Genomic DNA, 26,624 nt, shown 5'->3' on the forward strand with positions numbered 1-26,624 from the left:
TGTGTTTATTGCAGTCATTATCATCGGCAATTGAGGACCGTGTAGATCATGCGCCAACCTCACAATGCTCCTCCGTAGTTGACGATCTAGTTGTCACGCAGTCCTAGCTGGCAAAGGTTTTTCTGTAGCTCATCCTCCCATTGCTTTTTGGGTCTTCCGATTGGACGGGTACCATCAGGTCTTCCCAGAAGTAGGGCTTTTGCAATAATTTACCCTTTTTCTTTTATAATGTCAATAAAACTTTCAAGGTATTTTTTAATGTTTAAAGTCTGTTTGGTCATTGAGGATGTCTTCTGGGTATTTTTCTGTATGGGTGTAAATTTCCATTTCCTCCAAAATGTTTGTTGTATGTCCATTACTTGTATTTTGTGTAGAATTTTTAGGGCATTATACCATACCATTTTCATAGACACATTTGATAATGGCAAAATGCCAAAAGAAGCTCATCATATAACTTGTATCACTAAGAGTAAACTTGTAGTTAAAATAAAATATGTCGTTCTTCAAGGACTTGTGTGAGATGTGGTGTCTTGCAGCATCCCATCGGAGAAGGTGAAGAATGCACATTTCAGAGAGTTCTTGGAGAAGAATACATCTCCAGTTCTAGATGAATCTACATTGAGGAAGAACCATGTGCTATGAGGAGGTGCTCAATAAAGTATGAATTAGTGTTGCTAATCAAAAGGTTTGTGCATCCACAGATGAAACAACCAGTGTGGGTGGGTGTTATATTGAAAATGTTTTTGTTGACTCAAACAATGGAAAATCCACGATGGACTGTAACAATATTATGAAAAGGATAATTGCTACTCACCATATAGTCGAGATGCTGAGTTGCAGATACACACAACAAAAAGACTGTCAGAAAGTGAGATTTCAGCCAACAAGGACTTCATCAAAAAATAGACAAATACACTCACACACTCATGGAAACACAACTCACACACATCACCAGAGTCAAAGGCAGCTGATGCCAGTCTGGCTTCACATTAGTGTAATCTATGTGAAAGCTCTGCAACAAGTGCAGAAATTCAAGGAAGAAGCATCTTCACTGCCCTCACCTCTCACCTTGTTCTTACACAATGGCGTCCTCGGCTTAATGCTGCACAAACTACAGCAAAATGAAGACAGTCCTTTGTGAGCTTGATAGTGATGAATCAAGTCCTACCAAAACTGTGGAAGAGGTTTTTACAAATACTTTGTCTGGAACCTTGCCATACATCAGTAGTGTCAAAGCCATCATACGACTGGAGCTGCTGGTACTCAACTGTGTGATGCCCTGAATACTGTACAACATGTGCAGAGTGAGTTGGTTCAAGCTTGTGCACATGTGGCTAACATTGTGAACAACAAATTACATAGTGTTATCCATCAATATTCTATAATATACAAAATTAGTGACAATCTATGTGGGAATGCCATAGCATTTGAGGACAATGAAGGAAAGCTGGCTTGCAGTGGCCTCGCTGCCTTCAGAAAAGCTCCTGTGACATTCTGTGATATGGGGAGGGGCTTTTTCAAGTACAAAACTATCCTCAGTGACAACCATAGACCTTTGAAAAATATAAAACCTGAAAACACCGAAACTGAAGACTGACATGATAGGTTAACTAATTTGAAATACTTTAAACAATTGGTGTGCAGTAGTGAAAATTGTTTTATTGTTTGTGTAGGTGTTATTCTTTTCATTGTACTTCACATTTTTTTGGACACATGCAGACATTTCAAAAATAAGTTGTAGTTAGTTTCAGACACTGAAAAAAGTGAATACAAGGCTCACAATTTGTTCAGAAATGAATTTTGTATTACATGGTAGATAAAGTAGTCATCAAGAATGTTTTCAAATAAACTTATAAAAAGTCATATTTTATTTTTAAGGTCTTATTTATATACAATTAGGTCACAAATTCTTGCATATTTTGCTGTTTTTTAGATAGTGAAAATCTGGGCCCTAGTCATTAAAAAGAACAAAAGATCAACGGTAGTGTGTTTATAAGCAATGTGTCAGCTTCATTCCAGAAATGATGTAAGGATAGAATGAGGAATAAAGGTGGGTTGAGAGAAAGAGATATTAGAAGTTAAATTAATAGAGAAATTAAAGAAGTTAAATTAATAGAGAAATTAAAAAATGAAAAGGAGATGGCAAATAACTAAAGAGGATGACACACACACACACACACACACACACACACACACACACACACACACACACACACTCTCTGAGGTGTTTTTCTTGTTATGGGTTGATATTAAGTAATCGATGTATTGTGAGATACCAAGTATTTACTCATTCCCTGTAATAACAGTTACGTTCTTTTCTGAATTTCCCAGTCACTGTCTCATTTTCTCTGCTTGTTGTGATCCTGCTATGCAGTGGCATGTATTTGACTGGTGATTTCTTCTCCAATTGCATAAGGGTGAGAGCCATAAGCGAGCTCCTACATTTAAACAACTCACTGCAACATCACAAACACAGTTGTCATAATTCTTCTGCTTTCAAATTAGTTCTCAGCTCCTGGCGGCTGATAATTAACAAAGCTTACCAGACAATATGTTCATACATGATTCCTCAGTGCTTGACCAAAATCATGAGTTCATACTTAACTCAAGATAGCATGGCATAGAGTCTTATAACAACATTCATTTTTCTGTAATGCTCGGCCATTGATATCAGGCCCGTTTCTCCTTTGGGGTCCACAGCAGCCTCAAGACATGACAGCAAAGTACAAGTGTCCCCTCTCTGGCCATCCATTGTCACTTTCTGCACTGTGCTTCCACTTTTCTGTCTCATATCTGCGTATAAATTCCAACAAACTCTGGCACAGTTAATGCTCTTTGTGCTACTACTAATTAAAATCACTTTTTTCACATGGACATCTTTCAGCGTTCTAGTAAAATGAAAGTAAGACATGTTGCTATGCTTTATAGCAGCAAGTACCTCTACAGATTCCCCCACTAAGGTGAAAGGTGTCATGTGGAGTAACTTACACAACTGTAGACAGTGTGGCTTATCTTATAAGCAATCCATTATTTTTATTTCACTTTTATGTTGAGGTCCCATGTGACCTAAATTCAGCGCATTCCTTTCAAGATCAAATTGATACATTATGGTTGATTTTCTTACATTAGTCATGATGGCTTAAAGCCCATTTTGTTTCAAATTGAACTTAATGAAACAAGAGGCAGTTTCTCTTTATTGTCCAACTTTCATACTATACTTATTTAAGATCATTATTTTAATATCATGGTTTGTTTAATTTCCATAAGATGGTTAATTTACCTCGCCATTAACCTTAAGGGGCTGGATTTTGGCATTTCATCTTACCTTACTTTCCACATTTACAAATCTCAGAATTGTTTTTCTTGGATCCACCTGACCATATGACCTTAGGTATGGGTTCCCCCTTTCATAGGTAAACCTATTTCTCATTCCTAACAAACTGATTGAGGTCCATCCTTCTTTGGATTCACCTGGCCTCAGTTATAGATTTCCTTTTTCCTAGGCAACTGTACCCTCTCATTTTCCTTCTTCTCTATGAATCTGGATACACTCCGCCTTCATGCTTACAATTATATGCCTAGTCTCTGACCATACATCTTTTACCATTTCTAATACTAAAGATTTATCCTCAGAAAAGTGAACTCGCCAAAATCTAAATAAAATATTAGTTTCTTACTTTCTTTCTTTTATCACTCCTGTTTCTCAATGTGTTATTATTTATGTGATATAAGTGCCTCTGACTAACCTATCTTATATTAGTATGTCACTTTGTAATTTCTTAACGTGTACCTCCCTCTGCCCTATCTCCCACTCCCATTCAAAAGACTGGGTAATACTGAACACCTTAATGAGGAAAAAATTTAGTCTGTGTCGCTCTGTCATCTTTGTCATGTTCTACCAGCTTCACCAGTGAAAACAGCGTGTCATTACCACTATATGGTCCAGGTAATAGAAGGGTTACACCAATAATAACTATGCATATGGAAAGAGGAGGATAGGATTGGTACTCCTAAGGAAGAAGAAAGGAGAGGAAGTATAAGAGTAAGTGTGTTAGGATCGAGAAGAAAAAGATAATAGACCCCAAAGACAGATTTCTCTCCCCCCTCCCCTCAACCCATCAACCCTATCCCTCTCCCACCTACCTAAGGCTCCCCTTCTGCTAAGGTTCATGACTGTAATGCTGGAGGTAGAAGATGGTTGGCATTCCCTAGAGCAGTGTTTTTCAACCTGTGGGTCGCGACCCCCTGAGGGGGTTGCAAAGCCTTGCTCAGGGGGTCGCAGTTGCAGGAGAAAGCAGTTGCAGCATGTGTCTCATGATGATCATCTGCTATTTATAAATGTCACACGGAAGAGACAAGGTTTTGTGAAAGCACCTTGCAAATTCACTTTTGTTCAGATCTGGTACTTATTTATAGTAATGAATACGAATTTAATTTAAACCTATTGAAGAGTTCAAATAGGTATGCAAACACTTGCAGCAGTGAGACGCAACACGATGTCTATCAATCTATTCCCACTTCTGTGGAATGGAAGTAGGTCGGCGAGAGTCACTAAGTCTTGTACAGATAATATTTACTTCTGTAAGGACCACATCAACTTCTGGGCTGAAACGGTGGTGCAGTGGCAGCGTCTTATGTATTACTGACAACTTAGTTTACGCGCCAATCATCTGCTGTGGTAAGAAATGGCTGCAACAACACGTGCAAGATTTGGCACCATGGTTACTAGAATGCATTTCAGGAACAACCTTCGAACCAACAATAGATCGCTAGGATTGGCAGCAGTGAGACAAGGCACAAAATACAGCAATTTCTACCGAGCAGATATAGGGTGCCTGAGTTCAACTCAGACATTAAATCACACACTGTGTGTTGGCATTGTTTCTATTTTCCTAGTTTTGTGACTTCATTGAGATTCACACAAAATCATTGTTGCTGGTCACCTGATTCACATTGACTAGACAGCAGTATTTCAGGTTACAGAATAGGCTGAGCACTTGTTTGCAATCATGTAAATAATACTATTTCATTGGTGGCTCACCAGTGTGTGCAAGGGGCCCAACCCAGGTGGCCTCTATAAGTGGGCCTGTAAACTGTATGGGTGCACAATCTCTGAAATCAAGCATGTCTTGAGTGAAGGTACATCATTTACAAATGTTATTGTCCTGCGGTAGTCCAGCCATTATATAATATTTCCTTACATGCAAAATCCCCCCCCCATGAACCATGGACATTGCCATTGGTGGAGAGGCTTTTGTGCCTCAGCGATACAGATAGTCGTACCGTAGGTGCAACCACAACAGAGGGGTATCTGTTGAGAGGCCAGACAAACATGTGGTTCCTGAAGAGGGACAGCAGCCTTTTCAGTAGTTGCTGGGGCAACAGTCTGGATAACTGACTGATCTGGCCTTGTAACACTAACCAAAACAGCCTTGCTGTGCTGGTACTGCGAACGGCTGAAAGCAAGGGGAAACTACAGCCGTAATTTTTCCCAAGGGCATGCAGCTTTACTGTATGGTTAAACGATGATGGCGTCCTCTTGGGTAAAATATTCCGGAGGTAAAATAGTCCCCCATTCGGATCTCCAAGCTGGGACTACTCAGGAGGACGTTGTTATCAGGAGAAAGAAAACTGGCATTCTACAGATCGGAGCGTGGAATGTCAGATCCCTTAATCGGGCAGGTAGGTTAGAAAATTTAAAAAGGGAAATGGATAGGTTAAAGTTAGGTATTGTGGGAATTAGTGAAATTCAGAGGCAGGAGAAACAAGACTTCTGGTCAGGTGAATACAGGGGTATAAATGGTATAAATACAAAATCAAATAGGGGTAATGCAGGAGTAGGTTTAATAATGAACAGGAAAATAGGAATGCAGGTAAGCTACTACAAACAGCATAGCAAACTCATTATTGTGGCCAAGATAGATACAAAGCCCACACCTACCACAGTAGTACAAGTTTATATGCCAACTAGCTCCGCAGATGACAAAGAGATTGATGAAATGTATGATGAGATAAAAGAAATTATTCAGATAGTGAAGGGAGACGAAAATTTAATAGTCATGGGTGACTGGAACTCGACAGTAGGAAAAGGAAGAGAAGGAAACATAGTAGGTGAATATGGAATGGGAGTAAGGAATGAAAGAGGAAGCCGCCTGGTAGAATTTTGCACAGAGCATAACTTAATCATAGCTAACACTTGGTTCAAGAATCATGAAAGAAGGTTGTATACATGGAAAAAGCCTGAAGATACTAGAAGGTTTCAGATAGATTATATAATGGTAAGACAGAGATTTGGGAACAAGGTTTTAAATTCAAAGACATTTCCAAAGGGCAGATGTGGACTCTGACCATAATCTATTGGTTATGAACTGTAGATTAAAACTGAAGAAACTGCAGAAAGGTGGGAATTTAAGGAGATGGAACCTTGATAAACTGACTAAACCAGAGGTTGTACAGAGTTTCAGGGAGAGCATAAGGGAACAATTGACAGGAATGAGGGAAAGAAATACAGTAGAAGAAGAATGGGTTGCTCTGAGGGATGAAGTAGTGAAGGCAGCAGAGGATTAAGTGGGTAAAAAGATGAGGGCTAATAGAAATCCTTGGGTAACAGAAGAGAGATGGAATTTAATTGATGAAAGGAGAAAATACAAAAATGCAGTAAATGAAGCAGGCAAAAAGGAATACATACGTCTCAAAAATGAGATCGACAGGAAGTACAAAATGGCTAAGCAGGGGTGGCTAGAGGACAAATGTAAGGATGTAGAGGCTTATCTCACTAGGGGTAAGATAGGCACTGCCTACAGGAAAATTAAAGAGGCCTCTGGAGAAAAGAGAACCACTTGCATGAACACCAAAAGCTCACATGGAAACTGAGTTCTAAGCAAAGAAGGGAAACCAGAAAGGTGGAAGGAGTACATAGAGGGTCTATACAAGGGCAATGATGTTGAGGACAATATTATGGAAATGGAAGAGAATGTAGATGAAGATGAAATGGGAGATATGCTACTGAAGACCTAAGTCGAAACGAGGCACCGGGAGTAGACAACATTCCGTTATAACTACTGAAAGCTTTGGGAGAGCCAGGCCTCACAAAACTCTACCATGTAGTGAGCAAGATGTATGAGACAGGGGAAATACCTTCAGACTCCGAGAAGAATATAATAATTCCAATCCCAAAGCAGGCGTTGACAGATATGAAAATTACAGAACTATCAGTTTAATAAGCCACGGCTGCAAAATACTAACACGAATTCTTTACAGCTGAATGGAAAAACTGGTAGAAGCGGACCTCGGGCAAGATCAGTTTGGATTCCATAGAAATGTTGGAACACGTGTGGCAATACTGACTTTATGACTTATCTTAGAAGAAAGATTAAGGAAAGGCAAACCTACGTTTCTAGCATTTGTAGACTTAGAGAAAGCTTTTGACAATGTTGACTGGAATACTCTCTTTCAAACTCTGAAGGTGGCAGGGTAAAATACAGGGAGCGAAAGACTATTTACAATTTGTACAGAAACCAGAAGGCAGTTGTAAGAGTCGAGGGGCATGAAATGGAAGCAGTGGTTGAGAAGGGACGTAGACAGGGTTGTAGCCTATCCCCGATGTTATTCAATCTGTATACTGAGCAAGCAGTAAAGAAAACAAAAGAAAAATTCAAAGTAGGAGTTAAAATCCATGGAGAAATAATAAAAACTTTGAGGTTCGCCAATGACATTGTAATTCTGTTAGAGACAGCAAAGGACCTGGAAGAGCAGCTGAACGGAATGGACAGTGTCTTGAATGGAGGATATAAGTTGAACATCAACAAAAGCAAAACGAGGATAATGGAATGTAGTCGAATTAAATCAGATGATGCTGCGGGAATTAAATTAGGAAATCAGATGCTTAAAGTAGTAAATGAGTTTTGCTATTTGGGGAGCAAAATAACTGATGATGGTCTAAGTAGAGAGGATATAAAATGTATACTGGCAATGACAAAGAAAGCATTTCTGAAGAAGAAAAAATTTGTTAATATATAATATAGATTTCAGTGTCAGGAAGTCTTTTCTGAAACTATTTGTATGGATTGTAGCCATGTGGATGATAAATAGTTTAGACAAGAAGAGAATCGAAGCTTTTGAAATGTGGTGCTACAGAAGAATGCTGAAGATTAGATGGGTAGATCGCAATACTAATGAGGAGGTAGTGAATAGAATTGGAGAGAAGAGAAATTTGTGGCACAACTTGACTAGAAGAAGGGATCGGTTGGTAGGGCATATTCTGAGGCATCAGGGGATCACCAATTTGGTATTGGAGGACAGGGTGGATGGTAAAAATCGTAGAGAGAGACCAAGAGATGAATATACTAAACAGATTCATAAGGATGTAGGTGGCAGTAGGTATTGGGAGATGAAGCAGCTTGCACAGGCTGGAGTAGCATGGAGAGCTGCATCAAACCAGTCTCTGGACTGAAGACCACAACAACATGTGCGAAATAAGGCAGTCTCTTTATCAGCACGCGAACCAAATGTTTTTCATCTAGTGGGTTATCTAAATACTTAGCCCTAGTCAGATATCACTCAGTATACTTCTCATATGACCCCATGAACTATTATAATGCTTAGGATCTAATAACTTTAGTGTAAATTTTTCTTGCAGACTTGTGGACCGAAATTTGCTCTTAAATTATTCCTGAAAATCTTCCCACAGTTTAAATTCCTGTGAATGAGCTGTTCTCCTTTCCACTGCATCAGCTAGTAAATATCCAAGTGTAAATTTTTATTTATTTATTTATTTATTTATTTATTATTTTTTTTATCATCCCATTTCTGAGGCATAGACTGAAAAAATACTCTTAAGGAATACAGTGGATGCACTTCTCCTTCTGGCTTAAACTTTGGAAACTGCTTTGCATGATTAACTCCATTTCCGGTTTGTAATTCTTCTAATAATTCTGGTGACAATCTTATGTTACATGTAGCTACTTTGCTTCTGAGTTCCTGTTCACTGTCTTCTAATTCTTTCCATAAGTTCTGTAACTCACTCTTATTATTAATAGTGTCGTCCACATAATTAGAGATAACACTGTTGGTTTCTACTTTTTTGTGTACATTTTGCACTACCGTTTCTGCTAAACCCTTTCCAAACCAGTTAAAGTATTCGGATCACTAAAAATTTCAATAAGTCTTTTTATTTAGGTCTAATACTTCTACCCTATCATGTGTCTCTGAGATATGATTGCATATAGTTTCATAATAGCTCGAAGATTATTTCTCTAAGTGTGTCACCTTATCCATCATTTTGATTTGCAGCTCCATGTATTGACCATGTTTGCAGTTAAAATTGTTGGATGTGAGGTCCGCCACTTATCCAAAACACCATTTTTCTCAGTACCCAAACATGTTTAGGCACCACTGTGCCATCATCAGTGGGTTTTCCTTTTTATTTATTCCTTACATTTGGTGTGCATGAATTTCCTGCATCACTTGGGTGTTAATTACTGCAGGTAGCTTGTCATTGCCTTATCAGACCGGATTTTCTGCATAGGTCTTGCCATAACACATGGCTTTTCCAAAACAGCTCAATTCTCACAATGTATTAAGATGGTGTGTTACACATGTTGCATGGGCGCACAATCTCTGAAATCAACAAGTATGTCTTGAGTGAAGGTACATCATTTACAGTCCCTTTGACTGTTCAGAGATGTCACTAAACCCACCCAAAGATGTAAACAACCATGCATGAGCAGTGCCTATTAGACAGAGAGGGTCTGACAGCCAATCAGTTCCAGTCATTTCACCAGGAAAGAGGTACACGGCTCTTGTTGTCTGTAGTTCAACCATGCCTGGACAGTCAGTACTGCGGTTCGACCATGTCTGCATTGCTACTTTGTACCAGAAAGGGCTCTCAACAAGGGAAGTGTCCAGGCATCTCGGAGTGAACCAAAACATCGATGGCATGCCTCGCTCAGGCTGCCCAAGGGCTATTACTGCAGTGGATGACTGATACCTATGGATTATGGTTCGGAGGAACCCTGACAGCAACGCCATGTTGAATAATGCTTTTTGTGCAGCCACAGGACATCATGTTATGACTCAAACTATGCGCAATAGGCTGCATGATTTGCAACTTCACGCCTGATGTCCATGGTGAGGTCCACCTTTGCAACCACAACACCATGCAGTGTAGCACAGTTAAGCCCAATAACAGGCTGAATGGACCACTCAGGATTGGCATCATGTTCTCTTTACCGATGAGTGTCACATATGCCTTCAACTAAACAATCGTCAGAGACGGGGTTGGTGGTAACCCTGTCAGGCTAAATGCCTTAGACACACTGTGTAGTGAATGCAGCAAGGTGGAGTTTCCCTGATGTTTTGGGGTGGCATTATGTGGGGTCGATGTACACTGATAGTGGTCATGGAAGGCACTGTAACTGCTGTATGATACATGAATGCCATTCTCCGACTGATAGTGCAACCGTATCGGCAGCTTATTTGCGAGGCATTCATCTTCATGGACAACAATTCGCATCCCCATCATGCACATTTCTTGAATGACTTCCTTCAGGAGAAATACATTGCTCAACTAGAGTGGCCAGCATGTTGTCCAGATATGAACCCTATCGAACGTGCTTGGGATGGATTGAAAAGGGCTTTTTATGGACGACATGACCCACCAACCCATTCTGAAAGATCTATGCCGAATTGCCATTGAGGAGTGGGACAATCTGGAACAACAGTGCCTTGATGAACTTGTGTATAGTATGGCACGACAAATACCTGCATGCATCAATGCAAGAAGACATGCTACTGGGTATTTAGAGGTACTGGTGTGTACAGCAGTCTGGAGCACCACCCCAGAAGGTCTCACTATATGGTGGTACAACGTGCAATGTGTGGTTTTCATGAGCAATAAAAAGGGCAGAAATGATGTTTATGTTGATCTCTATTCCAGTTTTCTGTACAGGTTCTGGAACTCTCGGAACCGAGGTGATGCAAAACTGTTTTTGATGTGTGTATTATGAAAAGTACTGACCATTCAGTCGCAGGTTCGAATCCTGCCTCAGGCGTGGATGTGTGTAATGTCCTTAGGTTAGTTAGGTTTAAGTAGTCTAAGTTCTAGGGGACTGATGACCACAGAAGTTAAGTCCCATAGTGCTCAGAGCCATTTGAACCATTTGAACTGACCATTAAATATATTAGGTAAAGAATTGATTGCTACTCACCATAAAGATGATCCATTGAGTTGCAGACAAGCACAATGAAAAAACTGTTACACATTATAGCTTTCAGCCAAGCCTTCTTCAGCAAAGAAAAGACACACACAAGCAAGCACACCTCATGCACACATGACCACTACCACCAGCAGCTACGACAGAATTCCAGTCTTAGGCCTTTGGCTTTTCTTCACACATAGTTCTTCTTTTAAATATGAGACACAGTGGGCTATGGTTGTTTTTAACTGTTTCTCCTTTCTTTTTTTCCAAATTCTCTCATCATTCCTCATTGTTTCTATATTCTTTCTTCTGTCCAAGTTTCTCCCATCTTCTTCCTGGGTTCTTCATGGAAGCCTTCAGAATTTTGCAGTTTCCTTCTGAGTGGCAGTCATTCCTCAGTATCTTGTGGAGTAATTCGGAGTTTATCCCTTCCACCTTCTTTGCCCAATGTATTATCCATTTTTAATTCATTGTAAAAGTGAACAATCTTTTTGTCATTTGTTGTGAGTCGTCCTATGGAAGTTGCCATAGAAAGCTAGTCTTCTTTTCCTAGTTATGCCCGTTACTTTTTCACTCTGTGTATAAAGCTCACAGTTATGATTTCTTCTGTTCCACGATTGCTCTTTAACGCATCCCTTTCATCTTATTAACTCTTGCTCTGATGAGTTCTTTCTCCAAAATGTCTTGTTCAGTTACTTCTTGTACGTACTTCAACTTGTTAGTTCTTGGTTTTCTCAAAGGGGATTTGTAAGCCTGCTTTTTCACCTTGTTCATTCAGCAATTGTGTCTGTCTAGTGGCTGTTTCCATTGAGGCTGTAAGGGGGAGGGGGGGGGGGGGGGGTAAGGAAGGTCGTGTGCAAACACTAGTCAGTCTATTTGTAGGTTGTCCCATTTGAAACCTAATCTAACTCGATCATGTTTCCTGTGTTCCACCAAAACATAATTCTGCTCTGCACCACAGATATGACGTAACTATTATATACTATTGTTCTTGCGTGCTTTTTTTTTTCTAAGATTTTTGTAGCAAATGCCAGCCTGTTCAATTTATTTCTCAAATGTCCAATAGAGGATTATCATGACAGGTTTTCACTCTGTCACATTTGCAAGACTTTTATTTAGTCGACTTCATTTAGTTCTTGATTTTTGTGGATTAAACAAATATAACTGATATACTTAAATTATGAGTTTTGATTGTTTTGTTTTAAATTGCACCAGTTAGGTTTTTGAAATATTTAATTTTAATCAATTTGAGTAAGACCAGGTATCTTAAGTTTTCTAGGACTCATATAGCAAGCTTGTCTGTGTTATTGTTTTCAAATCAGTACTGATGTATCCTCTGCAAATAGTAATGAATGGGAATTTATGATGAGAGGTAGGTCATTTATGATGTGCCAGTAACTGATATAGCCAAGAAAGGTACTAAGACATCTGCAGAAAGGTAACACATTAATAAGTTTATTTATGATACGTACACTTTATATTTAAGATATTTGTAACTTTGAGTTGTTGTGAGTTTTTCTGCTGTGCTGAGTGTATACAAGGAGTGTAATGGTCTCAATATAAACAAATAGAATTGAATTCTAATAAAATCTGATAGTCACTGACTAATAGTAATGCTTAGTAGCATTGTCCTATGTTGTTATATTTTCTCACTGCAGTCTACTGCACTAAGATTAATACAACTCTGAAGATACACTGAATGTAGAGCGAAGTTCAGAATGAGGTTGCTTAAAAAGATGCACTAGCGTGTCAGAGTTTCAGGAAGTGAGCTCATGTGAATTCAATGTCCTCTGGTGGCATGTTTGCATGGTGTCCCCCATAGCAGACAGTGACCGAAGATAGCCAGCAGTATGTTGGCAGCAGGTCTAAATGTGCCATCTCCCATGTAGCTGTGTGTGGCATGCTGGGTGTGGTTAGTGAAGATGCTGTTGATACCTCAATTTAAATAACAAAGGAATATATTGGCCTTAATATAAAGCCTTGTGGAGCTCCATTTAAAATGGTTAGGAATACTTCCTATCACCTATTGACCGAGTGGAGTAGCACAGGTGTTAGCATGTCGGACTCGCATTTGGAAGAACGATAGTTCAGACCCATGTCTGGCCCTCTTGATTCAGGTTTCCCGTGATTTCCCTAAATTGCTTAAGTCAAATGCTGGGATGGTTCCTTTGCAATGAGGTGTGTCCACTTTCCTTCTCCATCCTTCCCTAATCCGAGCTTCTTCTCCTTCTCTAATGACCTTGTTGTCGACGGAACATTAAACACTAATCTCCTCCTCCTCTGTTGCCTGATGTAATGATAAACCTTTTTCTTCTCTCTGTTAGATGTGACTTAAACAATTTTGAAAGGCAACCCATATTTTATAGAAGTAGAGAGCGGTTTACACTGATGAAGACTTTTGATGACTCACAGAAATTCCCATGGTTTGTAAGATTTGTCTATATGTGAACTGATTCTTTTCAGAAAATCTTAATAGCACAAATTTTGCTTTTGGCTTTTTGGAAACCAAATTGATTTTCAGAGATGAAATTAAATATTTTAATCAAATTCCTAACTTGTCTTCCAACAAGCTTTGAAAATATTTTAGAAAACACTGGAAGCAGAAAGATGGGATGGTAATTTCTTGTGCCTTCTTGGAAGCCTTTTTTTAAAGGTTTGGACCTCAGCATATCTGGAAAGTATCCCTCTCGAAATGACTGATTTACAATAATTGATAATGGGCTTGCTATTATACTGCAAGATGCTTTAAGAACATTAGTGGGTGTAACATACCAAAAAGTTTTAATTTTTTCGGTGTAATATTATTTTTTCTACCTTTTCACCTGTCACCAGAATGACCAAAACACTGTCACAGCTTGATTTTAAAAGAAATCAATTTTCATTTTCTAGATAATGATTTACATTGCTGTCATATTTTGCTGCAGTTACAAAAAAATTATTGAAATATTCAGGCAATTGAGTAAGGTTTACAATTAAAATACCTTGGATTTCAGTTTTTTAAATTGGTTCTCAGCTTTACTTCAAAGTTCTGGTTTAACAACTGCCTTAGATTTGTTTATGTGTTACTGAATGTTAGGCATTTCTTTTCCTTAAATTTCTACAGTTTTTAACATTGTTTATAAACTCACTTTTATTGTATTTCCATTGTATAAGTTATTCTAACTAGTACCACAAAGAAACACACAGTTATAAAATAACAAAGTTTATTGGGTCTCAGAATGACAACAAGAACATTCATATATGGAGAGTAGCTACATGAGTGAGATACATTTGAACTGAGGGCTCAGGAGACCCACTTGTGTCTATATAAAGTGGCAATTTCCAGCAGACACTGCTGGTAATGCACTGCACATGCACACTGGAACAGGTGACTGCTGTCAGCAGTTGGACCACTCCTTGTGGCTGCCTCAGTCATTCTCCAGCACATTGTTCAATTGTTGACGGACACTGTGCCTGTCATAGTAACGTGATCTACTGCTACGGCAGGTATAGCAACTAGCAGGTTACTACACTCCTCCATTTCTGGGAAAAGACCAGGTGCCGTTATCCACAATGCTGTGGCTGTTCAGACATCCGTCATGTCTGTGACAGTAGCCAAAGGTTTCTAATTTGCTGGGACAGGAGGCTATGGACTAAAGAGAGTAGGATAAGGGCACCCCTGCCATCTGGGGCACCCAGTAGACAGGACCAGTGATGGGAGGGTCCACAGTAGAGGGTGCCAGCTCAGGGAGTGATGACTGCTGACAGGTGAAGAGAGGCACTGGAGATTGTGCACCAGTGTACCTCCCTGCTGCCAGTGACACTGGCAAAGTGCCAAGGGAGGGGCCAATACCAGCCATAGGAAACTGAACTGCTGTTACTGTTGATATAGTCCCAACCACTGGGGTAGATGGGCACAACAATGTCTGTCCTACCCTCAGAGCAGTCAGGGCCAGCACAGGACAAGGAGCTGATGGCAGTGGCACCAGGTCCCCAGCTCTGGCCTGGTGCACTTCCTGTGACACAGCTGGTTTAGGTGGCATGCCATGATCCAGACCATGAATACGTGGTGGCCACACCAGCTGTGGATGATAGCTGGAATCCAGTCCAAAACTTCTGGCCCAGACAGATGTGCCACGTGCGAACATCGATGAAACCTGCACTACTGGGGACATCCATTCAGCAACAAGAGGTTAAGCAGTGTGCACAGCTGATGGCCATACAGGAGCTCATCAGGACTCTTTGCCCCAATTGGCATCATTCTGCTTGAGCTTAAGGAAAACATAAGAGCCTCTTCAGCAGGAAAATTTTCCACATATTTGTGCAGCTGTGTTTTAAATGTTCAGATAAGGCATTCCGTCTCTCTGATGAGTGTGGATGGAAAGCTGGTGGTGTTACAGGGCAAATGCCATTGTGGTCACTGAAATCTGTAAAAGATTATGCCACGAACTGAGGACCCATGTCCAAAACCAAGGTGCAAGGCGAGCCTTCAGTGCAGACTATTTCAGACAGGACCTTGAAAGTGACAAACAGGCAGTGAATAACAGAAGGAAAATGAGAAAAAACATCAGTTGCCAACAACCAGAAAGTATCAAAGAAAGGACCAGCAAAATCAATATGGACTCTTTCCCAATGCTGTGTAGGAGCCGGCCATGGCAGAAAAACTGTGTGCAGTGCCACCTACTCACTTGAATATGTGTGGAAGGCCATGGCAAAGTGCTCCATCTCCCAGTTGATGCCCAGCCAAAACACATGGCAGCACACCAACATTTTGGTGCGAGAGAGTGATCCAGATGCAATAAATAGAGGACTTCCCACTGCAGAGCCACAGGAACCATGATGCAGGGAGTAAACTCGTTAGTTGACAGGAGTATAACAGCATCCAAGAGAGACAGACGATTCCAAATGCATAATAGTTCTGAAGCCAATCTGCCTACGAGCCTGGTGGCTGGACGGGTTACCCCTGTTGTATCATGGAAATGACATACCTGAGCAACAGATCAGTTGCCACAGCAGAGGCAATATGGGAACCAGTGATGGGAAAACCATCCACTCTGTGTACTGCCTCTGCATCCAAATGAAAACAAAGCAGTTCCACTTGATCAAACGAGGGGTCGAGGCCCATGGGGATTCAGGATAGTCCACCTGTATTCACAAATTGTGATGTAGGATGAAAAAAGATCTCATAACAGCATCAGGACAAAAATAGGGCCCAATACTGAAGACAATGACTGGTAAGGATACCGATGGGCTACACAGAAAAACCAAAGGTTTATGATTGGTTATTATATGAAATTTGGAACCATACAAAAACACACAAATTTTTTTATGGCATAGGCGATAGAAAGGATTTATTTCTCCATCTGAGAATATGCTGTGGAGTCAATTTGAGTCTTTTCAGCACAAAGGCAGTTAGCTGTTCAGAACCATCAGAATGACGTTGGACCAGAATTGCCCCCACCTCATACTCTGATGCATCCATGGCCACAACCAGGTGTATACCATGGGGCATATACCCTGCTTGGAAATTTTATGATCCAAATAAACAATGGAAGGCTGTAAAAATTGAGACTTTAGGAGGTTACACTTGAGGCCCACAGACTGCAGAACAGTAAAGACAGAACAGAGATTACGTAGGTGACCCTCCATGGTAGCATCTGTCATGATGATATCATCTATCATCAAGATAGTTGATAAGCTTTGGGAGCAACTGATGTGACCTGTCCTCGAAAACATGGAAAAATGGGTGGTACACTAGCAACCCCAAACATTAGCCACTGATACTGATAGAGGCCAAAAGGCATATTGACCACAAGTAACTGTTGGAATGCCTCATCCAACAGAATCAATGGGATTCAGCAAAGTTGAATTTTGAAAAAAGTGTGGCCCCTGGCCAACTTAGAGAGCAACTCCCCCGGCCGAAGTAGGGGTAAGTGTCCATGACAGCCTGTGTATTGATAGTTACCTTGAAATCTCCACAGAGCTGAAGCTGACCAAACGGCTTCTTTACAGTCACTAAGGGTGTAATCCAGTCACTAAAGGAAATCAATTTAATCACTCCCAACAACATTAAGCAATCTAGCTCTACATTAACCTTGTCATGCAAAGCTATTGGCACTGGCGCATCCTGGAAAAAATGGGGGCAAGCTGAGAGTTTAAGGATGACATGTGCCTTGAAATTGTTTATACAACCTAACCCTGGGACAAACAGATCTGAAAACTCAGAACACATGTAATCCAAATTGTGGTAAGGCACTAGCACCAGATGCACCACATCCATGATAGAAAAACCAAAAGTAGCAAATACAGTATTGCAGTGCTAGTGTTATTCCAAATTACTATGCAAAGTTCCTTCATACATGCATGTGGCAGTAGCCATTATGAAATACAGGAAATGTATTTGCAGTTGCAAATATGGCCAACCATCAGCTGTATAATGGAATGACAACAATAAAAATATGTGCCGGACTGTAACTGCTCATGATAAGTAGGAAATCCAGGTTCGAGTCCTGGTCTGACACAAATTTTCATTGTCATTATTCCACTATACAATTTATGGTTGTCAGTATTCACAACTGTGAATACATCTCATGTAAGAGTAGCAAAGGTGTCCAACCCAAATAAATTTTCAGTACTGTCATCATTTACCACCAAGTATGTGACAGAACAGACAACGAATTTGTAAATAGTGTTGAGTGTGAAATGGCTGAGAATAGGAATCTGGTGTTTGTTATAGCTAACCAATCAATGCCCCATGCAGGCCAACAGTTGGGACCTGACCCTGGCATATTTCTGTGAGTTGAGTAGGGACACAGCAGCTCCTATTTTGACCTGTAGCCACAGTGGTTGATTTATCGCCTGGACTTCAATGAAAAGTTTGTTCTGGCCTTCCGACAATGGTGAACACGGCAATGAAACGGGTATGAATATCTATGTCCACTGATTCTTGCAACAACTTTTGAGGGGTTATAGATTGACCTACTGCTGTTTGTGGCCTTCCTGTATTATCTGTGGCAAGTAGCCCACCACCTGAGGGAGGCAACTCACTTACGCTGTACAAATTGGCGGACACAAAGTAAGTGAAGTTCACTGTTCCTGCTGCTGCTGATGTGTTTGCCCATTGCAGCATGGCAAGCATGTTTGTACTGCAGCCTTGTCCCCCTTCTCTAGTGTGCTAGGCTCCCCATAACAGGTTTCTATGCTGTCAACAATGGCCTCCCACTGTTTGCCCATGGTGCGGAAAACCTCAGATGACTGTGCAGTATTCGAAACCTCTTCCAACTTAGGGTCCTCAAACAGCAGAGCATGGTGGTGCACTTTCTTATCAGTGGCCAAAAGAATGATTGTGTCTCAGACCATTGTGTCCGCATACATCTCCCGAGGCCTGGCCATGACAAAAAATGTTTACAGCTGAGACTGTGAAGATTGGCCACCCAAGCATGGTAGGATTCCTGTGACAGTTTGTGACACTGATAGAATTGATTCTGCACAGCGACTACATGGATATGCTTTTGGCTGATAAGAGGACAGCAAACACACATACCATCAAAGGAAAGTGACACTGGCCCCTGCTGAAGTGATAGGTGACACAGTAAGTGATAAACGCAAGGGGATATCCAGGATAAGAAAAAAAGTCTTACAGACCTCCTTATCAACTTCCCAAATACCACAAAATGTTGGCACAGCTGGTTCTCATAATGATCCCAGTCTTCTGCCAAATGATTGGAGGGTGAGTACGGTGATGGGTGAGAATTGGTGGCTGAGCAACTGGTGCCAGAGCCTGAGTCAGTGTAGCCAATAACCAGTCCAACATGGCTTCAGTATCTTGCTGTTGTTGGGTGACTGACTGAAGGAGAGCCTCTGTGATAGAACCAAATGGTAATAAGCCCACAGGATCAAGAACACGCAAAAATTCTACACTCACTTGTCACCACTTGTGTTGTAACTAGGAACACAAGGAAACATACAGTCGTAAAATAACAAAGTTTATTGGGTCACAGAGGACAACAAGAACACAAATATACAGAGTGTAGTTACATGACAGAGATACATTTGAATTGAGGGTTCAGATACAATTATCAATAGACACCGCTGGTGTCACACTGTGTACGCAGACCAGACAAGGTGACTGTGGTTGCCAATCAGGCTGCCTGTGGTAGCTTCTCGGTCAACGTGCGGTTTGTTGTTTGATTGTTGACATGCATTATGCTTGTCATAGTAACCTGACGTGTGGCCCTAATCTGCCTTCAGCCCAGCACTTTAAGTCATTGTGTAAACGGGCCTCTATCAATAGCCCATGAAGACCATGTTTTTACATCACATTTTTAGAGGTGTGGGCAACCAGTATATAAAAAGAGTGGTAAGGAAGAAATGTAAATTTTTTACCACAATCATTAATCCCTACCTGTAGTAAAATAGAGTTAGCCTTATATAATCACAGCATCATTACCATCTGATAGTTCTCATACACTACTGGATTAAGACTACCTGTGACTTCTCCATACATCCATGTTGCTCCTGAATGTTTCCTAATGACGTCTACCCACCTTCCATTTAGGTCATTATCTCATTGTCTGCTTATCTCTTCAAATCCAACAAAGAACTTCCTTGGTTCATCTACCATCCGTTAACAGCACAGTGTCATCAGTAAACTAAGGTGGTTCATGTTTCTTCCATTGACATATATTCCTTCTTTGTTTTTGTTCATGGATCTGGGAACTTCTTCTAGAACTGCTGAGAATAGTTTTGGTGATGTGGAGTACGTCTTTTCTATCTCCATTCTTATGATGTGTCATAAGTACAAAGTTGTTCCAGTTCTTAAAAAAGTGTCATCCTTTGTGAACATTTTTGTGAAAAATTTTGGAAGTTACTTTAGTATTATTTTGCTTCCCACTTTAACTATTTCTATTGATAACTAATCTCCAGGTGAATTTCCTTTCTTCATAACTTGAAAGCTTTCACAGGTCTCATCTACCGTTACTCCCAGCATGTTATTAGTTTCGTTCCTCACTGTCTATGTTTCTGATTCATCACTTGAACTTTACAGATATTTAAAGATACCTTCCTATGCTTGTTCAATTTCCTGTCTGTTAGTTATTATACCATCTGCCACCTTAACTGCTGAAAAGTGAGGCCTACCCAGTATAACTTTCCATTTTGTCTTCTTCATACTCCAAGCAGTTTTGTTCCATTTGAGATTTTCTTTTCTACTACTCTCTTTTTTGTCAAAAAATTGTATCTTTCAGATATGTCTGTATAATTGTTTGGAATGCCACTTTAATCCCTCAAAAAGGTTGCAAAAAAGCCACACTCTGCAGCAGTGAAACATTCATTCTGGAAACAACCCTCAGACTGTGACTTCCAAGACTGCTAGTCCAACAACATATGCAGGAGAGCTTCTGTAATATTAGGAAAGTTTGAGAGAGTTACTAGCAGAAGTGACAGTGTGAGGATGGGCTATGATTTGCTTGTCCTGTTGGAAAGAGCATTACCATGAATGCCAAAGTTCTGGCTTTGAGTCCTGGTGGGGCTCACACTTACAATCAGTCAAGAAGTTTCCAAACAGCATACACTCCACTCCAGAATGAAACATTCAGTTCAGGTTTGAGTATCAACAATTATGAAAAGGACAGATTATGGAAAGGCTACAGTGTTTCACCATTGTGAAAATGTTGAGTCACAGACAGGTCTTCTTTTGAATTACACAATATGCACACACACATTTATGCAAATGTGACTCATACACACATGACCTCCATCTCTGGTTGCTGAGGTCAGGCTGCAAGTAATAGTGCATGATAGGAGAAACAGTCTGGGTGGTAGAGGTTAGGAGGCTGGGGTATGAAGGGGGAGGTGTAGGAGGGTAGGGGTGGGGGACGTAAAATGCTGCTTGTGGGAGCATACAGGGATGAAAATGAGATGGGGAGAGGGTAGGGCAATTAGATGCAGTTGGGTGGTTAGATGGAGGGCAAGGTGGGGAGTAAAAACACTATGAATATGTTAACTTAATAGAAAGCTGTGTATTGCTGGACTGGGAACAGGGAAGGGGATAGGTGAATGAAGGGCACTGATTAACTAAGGTTGAGGCTAGGAGGGTTATGGGAACATTGGATGTGTTGCAGGAAGATTTCCCACCTGCACAGTACAGAAAACCTGGTGTTGGCAGAAAGGATCCAGATGGTACAGGCTGTGAAGCAGTCCTTGAGCTGAAAAATGTTGTTTTGGGCAGAATACTCAGCAGCTGGGTGGTCCAGCTGTTTTTTGCCTACAATTTGTCAGTGCCCATTCATGTGGACAGACAGCTTGTTGGTTGTCATGCCCACGAGTAATGCAGAACATTGGTTGCAGCTTAGCTTATAGATCATGTGACTGTTTTCACAGGTAGCCCTGTCTTTGATGTGATAGGTGATGCTTATGACTGGACTGGTGTGAGTGGTGGTGAGAGGATGTATGGGACAGATATTACAGCTAGGTCTATTACAAGGATACGAGCAATTAGACAAGGGGTTGGGAGCAGGGGTTTAGGAGGGATGGATGAGGATGTAGTGTAGGTTTGGTGGGCAGCAAAATACCACTGTACGGGAAAGGTGGGAAGAGTAGTGGGTAGGACATTCCTCATTTCAGGGCACAACGAGAGCTAGTCAAAACCCTGGTGGAGAATGTGATTCAGTTGCTCCAGTGCCAGATGGTGGGACTTTAGTAGGTGCTTCATGACTAGAGAGATAAGGCAGGAGAGATAAGGCACAGCAGATCTATTCCTGTACAATGTTGGAGGGTAATTACCATCAGTGAAGTACTCAGTGAGACCCTTGGTGTATTTTGAGGTGGAGGGTTTGGGATTCAGGGTGGTTAGGAAGGGTTCTGCTAGATGGCCCATGAGTAGAGTGGCATAGGATGATGCCATGTGAGTGCCCATTGCTGGACACTGGATTTGGTTGTAGGTGATGCCTTCAAAGGAGAAGTAATTGTGGGTGAGGATGTAGTTGGTGATGGTGACCAGGAAGGAGGTTGTAGGTTTGGAATCCAGTGGGCTTTGGGAAACATAGTGTTCAATAGCGCCATGAGCATTAGGGATGTTAGTATAAAAAGAGGTGGCATCAATAGCAACAAGCAGGGCACTGTGTGGGAAAGGAACAAAAATTGTGGAGATTTGATGAAGAAAATGGTTGGTATCTTTTATATAGCAAGATAGGTTGTGGGTAGTAGGTTGAAGGTGTTGGTCCACAAGAGCAGAGATTCTCTCGGTGGGAGACAGTAACTGTTTCATTTGGGCGAGCTGGGTGGATTGGTATATGGACTTTAGGAAGCATGTGGTAGGTAGGAATGTGGGGAGTGGTAGGAGTGAGTAGAGAGAGAGAGAGACTCTGGGGATAGGTTCTGAGATGGGCCTAAGGATTTGAGGAGAGACTCAAGATCCTGCTGGATTTCTAGAATGGGGATGAATCTGGCAGTTGCCAGGTAACCCTTGTAGTTCAAAACAACAGTGGTGGAGCCTTTCTCAGCAGGTAAGATTATAAGGTCAGAATCAGTTGGTAGGTGGTGGATTGCAGTTCTTTCTGTGGATCTATGGTTAGCTTGCATGTTGAGTGATTTTTTTGGGGGGGGGGGGTGATAATGAGGCTAAGTTCAAGGTTAAGAAATTCTGGGAAGTTAGCAGGGGTGAATTGGGGGCAGTAGGGATAGATCACAGTTGGATGGAGGAATGGACTAAGTGAGGCAGGGTTCAACATTGGTCTTTGGTGGAGTCTGATAGGTAGGATTAGTGGCAAAAAGTGTTTCCAGTATAGGGATTGGGAGAGGGGAAGAAGATCTTTAACAAGTCCAGCATGATTGAGTTTGGGAGTGGGGCAAACATATCCTGGATTTTCCATTGTTTGAAAAGGATAGATTGCTGCTCACCATAAACATGATACATTGAGTTGTGACAAGCACAATGAATAGACAGTTACACACAGACCTTTTGGCCAAAACCTTCTTAAGAAAGGACAGGAAAACACACACATACATTCACACAAGCAGGCACACCTCATGAGCACATGACTGCTAACTCTGACCACTCTGGTCAGACTGCCATCATCTACCCTTTCCTTAATTGTCAGTAAGAGTATTAGGCACAGCTGATAACTGAACACCTTGCAGAAGCCTCTTTAACCACCTCAGGATTCCTACACTTGCACTCCAATACATTTATTCCCTAACATCATTTCTGGTTAATAATATTTAGAATGGACCGTGAAATTCAAAACCACAGTGCTAGATGAAAAAATAAATTCTATTTAGACTATATGACCCTCTCTGGAGTTGAGAATTGTTGTGTTGATTGGTGTTAACACCTTGGATGAACATTCTAGAATATATCAAACACTATTGAAGGATTAAAACATAAATTTCTTTACTTATAATATAGTCTATATAAAGCATACATAATTTTGTATCCTGCAGTCTCTCTTCTAGTCCTGCTTACCAGTACTCAAGAGCAGTCATAGTTTAAAATTTCTTATTACACTGTCATCCAGATGCTGGGTGTGATTGGAGAGTATTCTGATGATAATCTGTGGACGATCTGGGATAATTTTAGATGAAGCTCTGAGTGCAGCAGCGTAAAAAAACACATGGATGAATCACGGTTACAGACCGTGAGGTTATGCAAAAATGGCATCCTCTTGTGGTGTGTGTAGTCCCACATAACAATATCAGGCAAGCCCTCTCTAGCAGGGACTCATGGCGGCTAATTTAAACATTTCTTCTGTGGAGATGAGAGTGGTGAACTGATTGCAGTTTATAAATACACAGTTGGTACCATAAGAATGGCAAAAAAGTAGTTGTCAAGCAGAAAATTGAAAATCGCCAGATATTCAAAAACAAAGTAAAAATATTACACCTGTACCATTCCTTCTATAATGTATTTGGTTAATATTAATGTTCATATTATACAGAAGTTGCCTGCAGTGGCTGCTTGTGCCTATTAGTGCATAGCATGGCTTGCTACAGATCATTGAAAGCTCTCCTTCATTGTGAGGTTTACAGAGCATGGTGTGTGAACGAATGAGTGATGAATGACTTTACCCAAATGGTCCCATATTCTTAGTGTGAATACATTAATAGCCATTGTGAATGACAGTTTGTTATCTGTCGCTTGAATGTGTTTCACAGATATTATCAGTAGGTTTCATGATTAATGATATACAGGAAGGTGACTTTTCTCGTGTGTCTGCTGCAGTTTTTACAGTGATGTGTAACTTTTGTCTAACAGCTAACAAGTTACAATTGCTGTTTCAATAGAATATGTATGTGAACATGGTTATATTCTTAAGTACTATTACTGAAGCACATTTGTGACTTGCTTTGTTAATTTAGCAGCTGTTTCTATCCATGGCACCTGCTGTGGTTGAGATGTAGTCCATTCCCTCAAATATTGAACACTATTGTGTTATGGTAATTAATCTGATATTGTGATGATCTTGCATTGTAGTTGTCAACCAGATTATACCGAATCCAGTATTTAGTTGCAAATATAGATACTTGTAATATATACACATGAAGGATTTATATCACAACTCAGTAAAGCAACACTGATACCAGACAACTTGTATTGCTTAAATTTTTTTCTGTCCAAGCACATTTATTCAAAGTCTGTGTTTTCTGGAATGTGTTATAGAAGTAAACTATGTCTGAAGAGATTTTGTTTTATTTTTAAGACATCTTTAATTATAACAAATTGATTTATGTAATTCTGAAAGTTTATCTCTTTGTGTGTGTGTGTGTGTGTGTGTGTGTGTGTGTGTGTGTGTGTGTCAGACCAAGACTTTTGTTGAATCAAAGGAAAATTTAATTTAAAAAAAACTAATCAGTTATGACACAGAATTGCTGGCTAGTACTTACACCATGAGATGAAATGTATAGCACTGCCAATACTTATAAAAGTTAAACATACACACTACCTAGCTTTTGGAGCTAATAGCTCATCCTTTGGGGAGGAGAAAGGTATAAGTTACAGAAGGTTAAAAAGGAATGACAGGGTATGGATACCCCATAATGGGGTTTCTTTTGTCCTGGGGTCAGAGTATCCTATCCTTCCTTTTAAGCTTCTCTTACATATTTCTCTTCTCTCCCAGAAGTAGGGACTATTAGGACCAATAGCCAGGTAGTTTGCCCCTTTTACAAATACACTTGGTCCTTTTTATTCATGTGAGTCATGAGAGGTTCTCCTACCAACTGTATTTATCATGAAGTCATGCTGTTGGGGAAATTTGCAGAAACTTAATGGAAGTGCATTTTTGTTTTGAAGACTTTCATAAGTTAGTTGTGCAACTAACCTCAAAGATGATGAGAACCACTTCTTGTGGATGGACTTGATCCAGTAAGCCCCACAGTGAAACATTTTATAGCACAGTTGAGTTTATCACCAAATGCTATAACTGGTGTCTAGTAGTTATTATTACTGCCTCTAGATTGCAAGTTCCTGGGCTTAATTCCTGTCCAGGCCAGAGATTTTCTTCACTGGGAAACTAGATGGTTGCATTGTCGAAAACATTCCATCTCATATTTTCACAAAGATGCACAAGTTGCTGAAGTGGTATCAGGTAGAAAGACTTTCACCAGGTGGCCAAACAACTCCAGACAATTCCCTGCCAATAATGCCATATGATAATTTTGTTTACCATATGGTATATTTTAAATAACAGTTTTTGTTGTTATTTTTTTTACTAAGAGATAACAAAATCTATTTCAGGTATGTGAAACTGGTAGCAATCAGTCACCCCATGATAGAACCAGAGCTCTATCAACTTGCTGTACAAGCGTCTACACATCTTGAGAAAGTGCATCCTGGTGGTAAAATTGTTGAAGGCGTAAGTGTCATATCTTTTATCTCAATTTGTTTTATTTATGAAAATTTGAGCTATTTCTATCACAATTTATCCTTGTATTTGGTCATTCACCAGTCATGACTGGGTAGATTGTGTCAGTCACAGCATCAATCTTACAACTTCTAATATGCACTCAATGAAAAAAGTATACATTAATAGAAACATATGAGTACATGATTTACAAAAACCTAATTTTTATCCAAGTAGCATAATCATTGACACTGTTTGGATTTACTTTAATGTGCTAATTATTTTTGCACATGATATCACTACAAAACAAGTATCCTTGAATATTTTTGCACATGATATCACTACAAAACAAGTATCCTTGAATAAATGTGTATTGCCTCATTTATTACAATGATAGCTCATTCTTAAGTTGACATGTAGCAGTTACTTTTAACATACATCCAAATTGCCAAAATTATGAACTGTTACTAATTTGTGAGCAAGTAGTCATTTTCTTGTATTGTAGAATGCTGCCTCTAATGGATAATGAGAGGGCAAAATTATGATAAGAAAAACACAGACAGTCATTTTTGTGATATACAATAAGAAACTTTAGACATTTACTGTTGTT

At 40.3% G+C, this 26,624-nt stretch overlaps 1 protein-coding gene across 1 annotated transcript in view; it reads left to right on the forward strand.

The window, feature by feature from the left end:
• Positions 1-26,624, forward strand: part of LOC126161517 (diacylglycerol kinase eta) — a 641,720-nt gene that overhangs the window by 588,139 nt on the left and 26,957 nt on the right. Inside the window, exon 23 of the mRNA XM_049917424.1 lies at positions 25,909-26,026. Within this exon, the coding sequence (XP_049773381.1) occupies positions 25,909-26,026 (118 nt within the window). The remainder of the gene's footprint in view (positions 1-25,908; positions 26,027-26,624) is intronic.

Source organism: Schistocerca cancellata, chromosome 2, assembly GCF_023864275.1.
Source record: "Schistocerca cancellata isolate TAMUIC-IGC-003103 chromosome 2, iqSchCanc2.1, whole genome shotgun sequence".
Taxonomy (NCBI): Eukaryota; Metazoa; Arthropoda; class Insecta; order Orthoptera; family Acrididae; genus Schistocerca; species Schistocerca cancellata.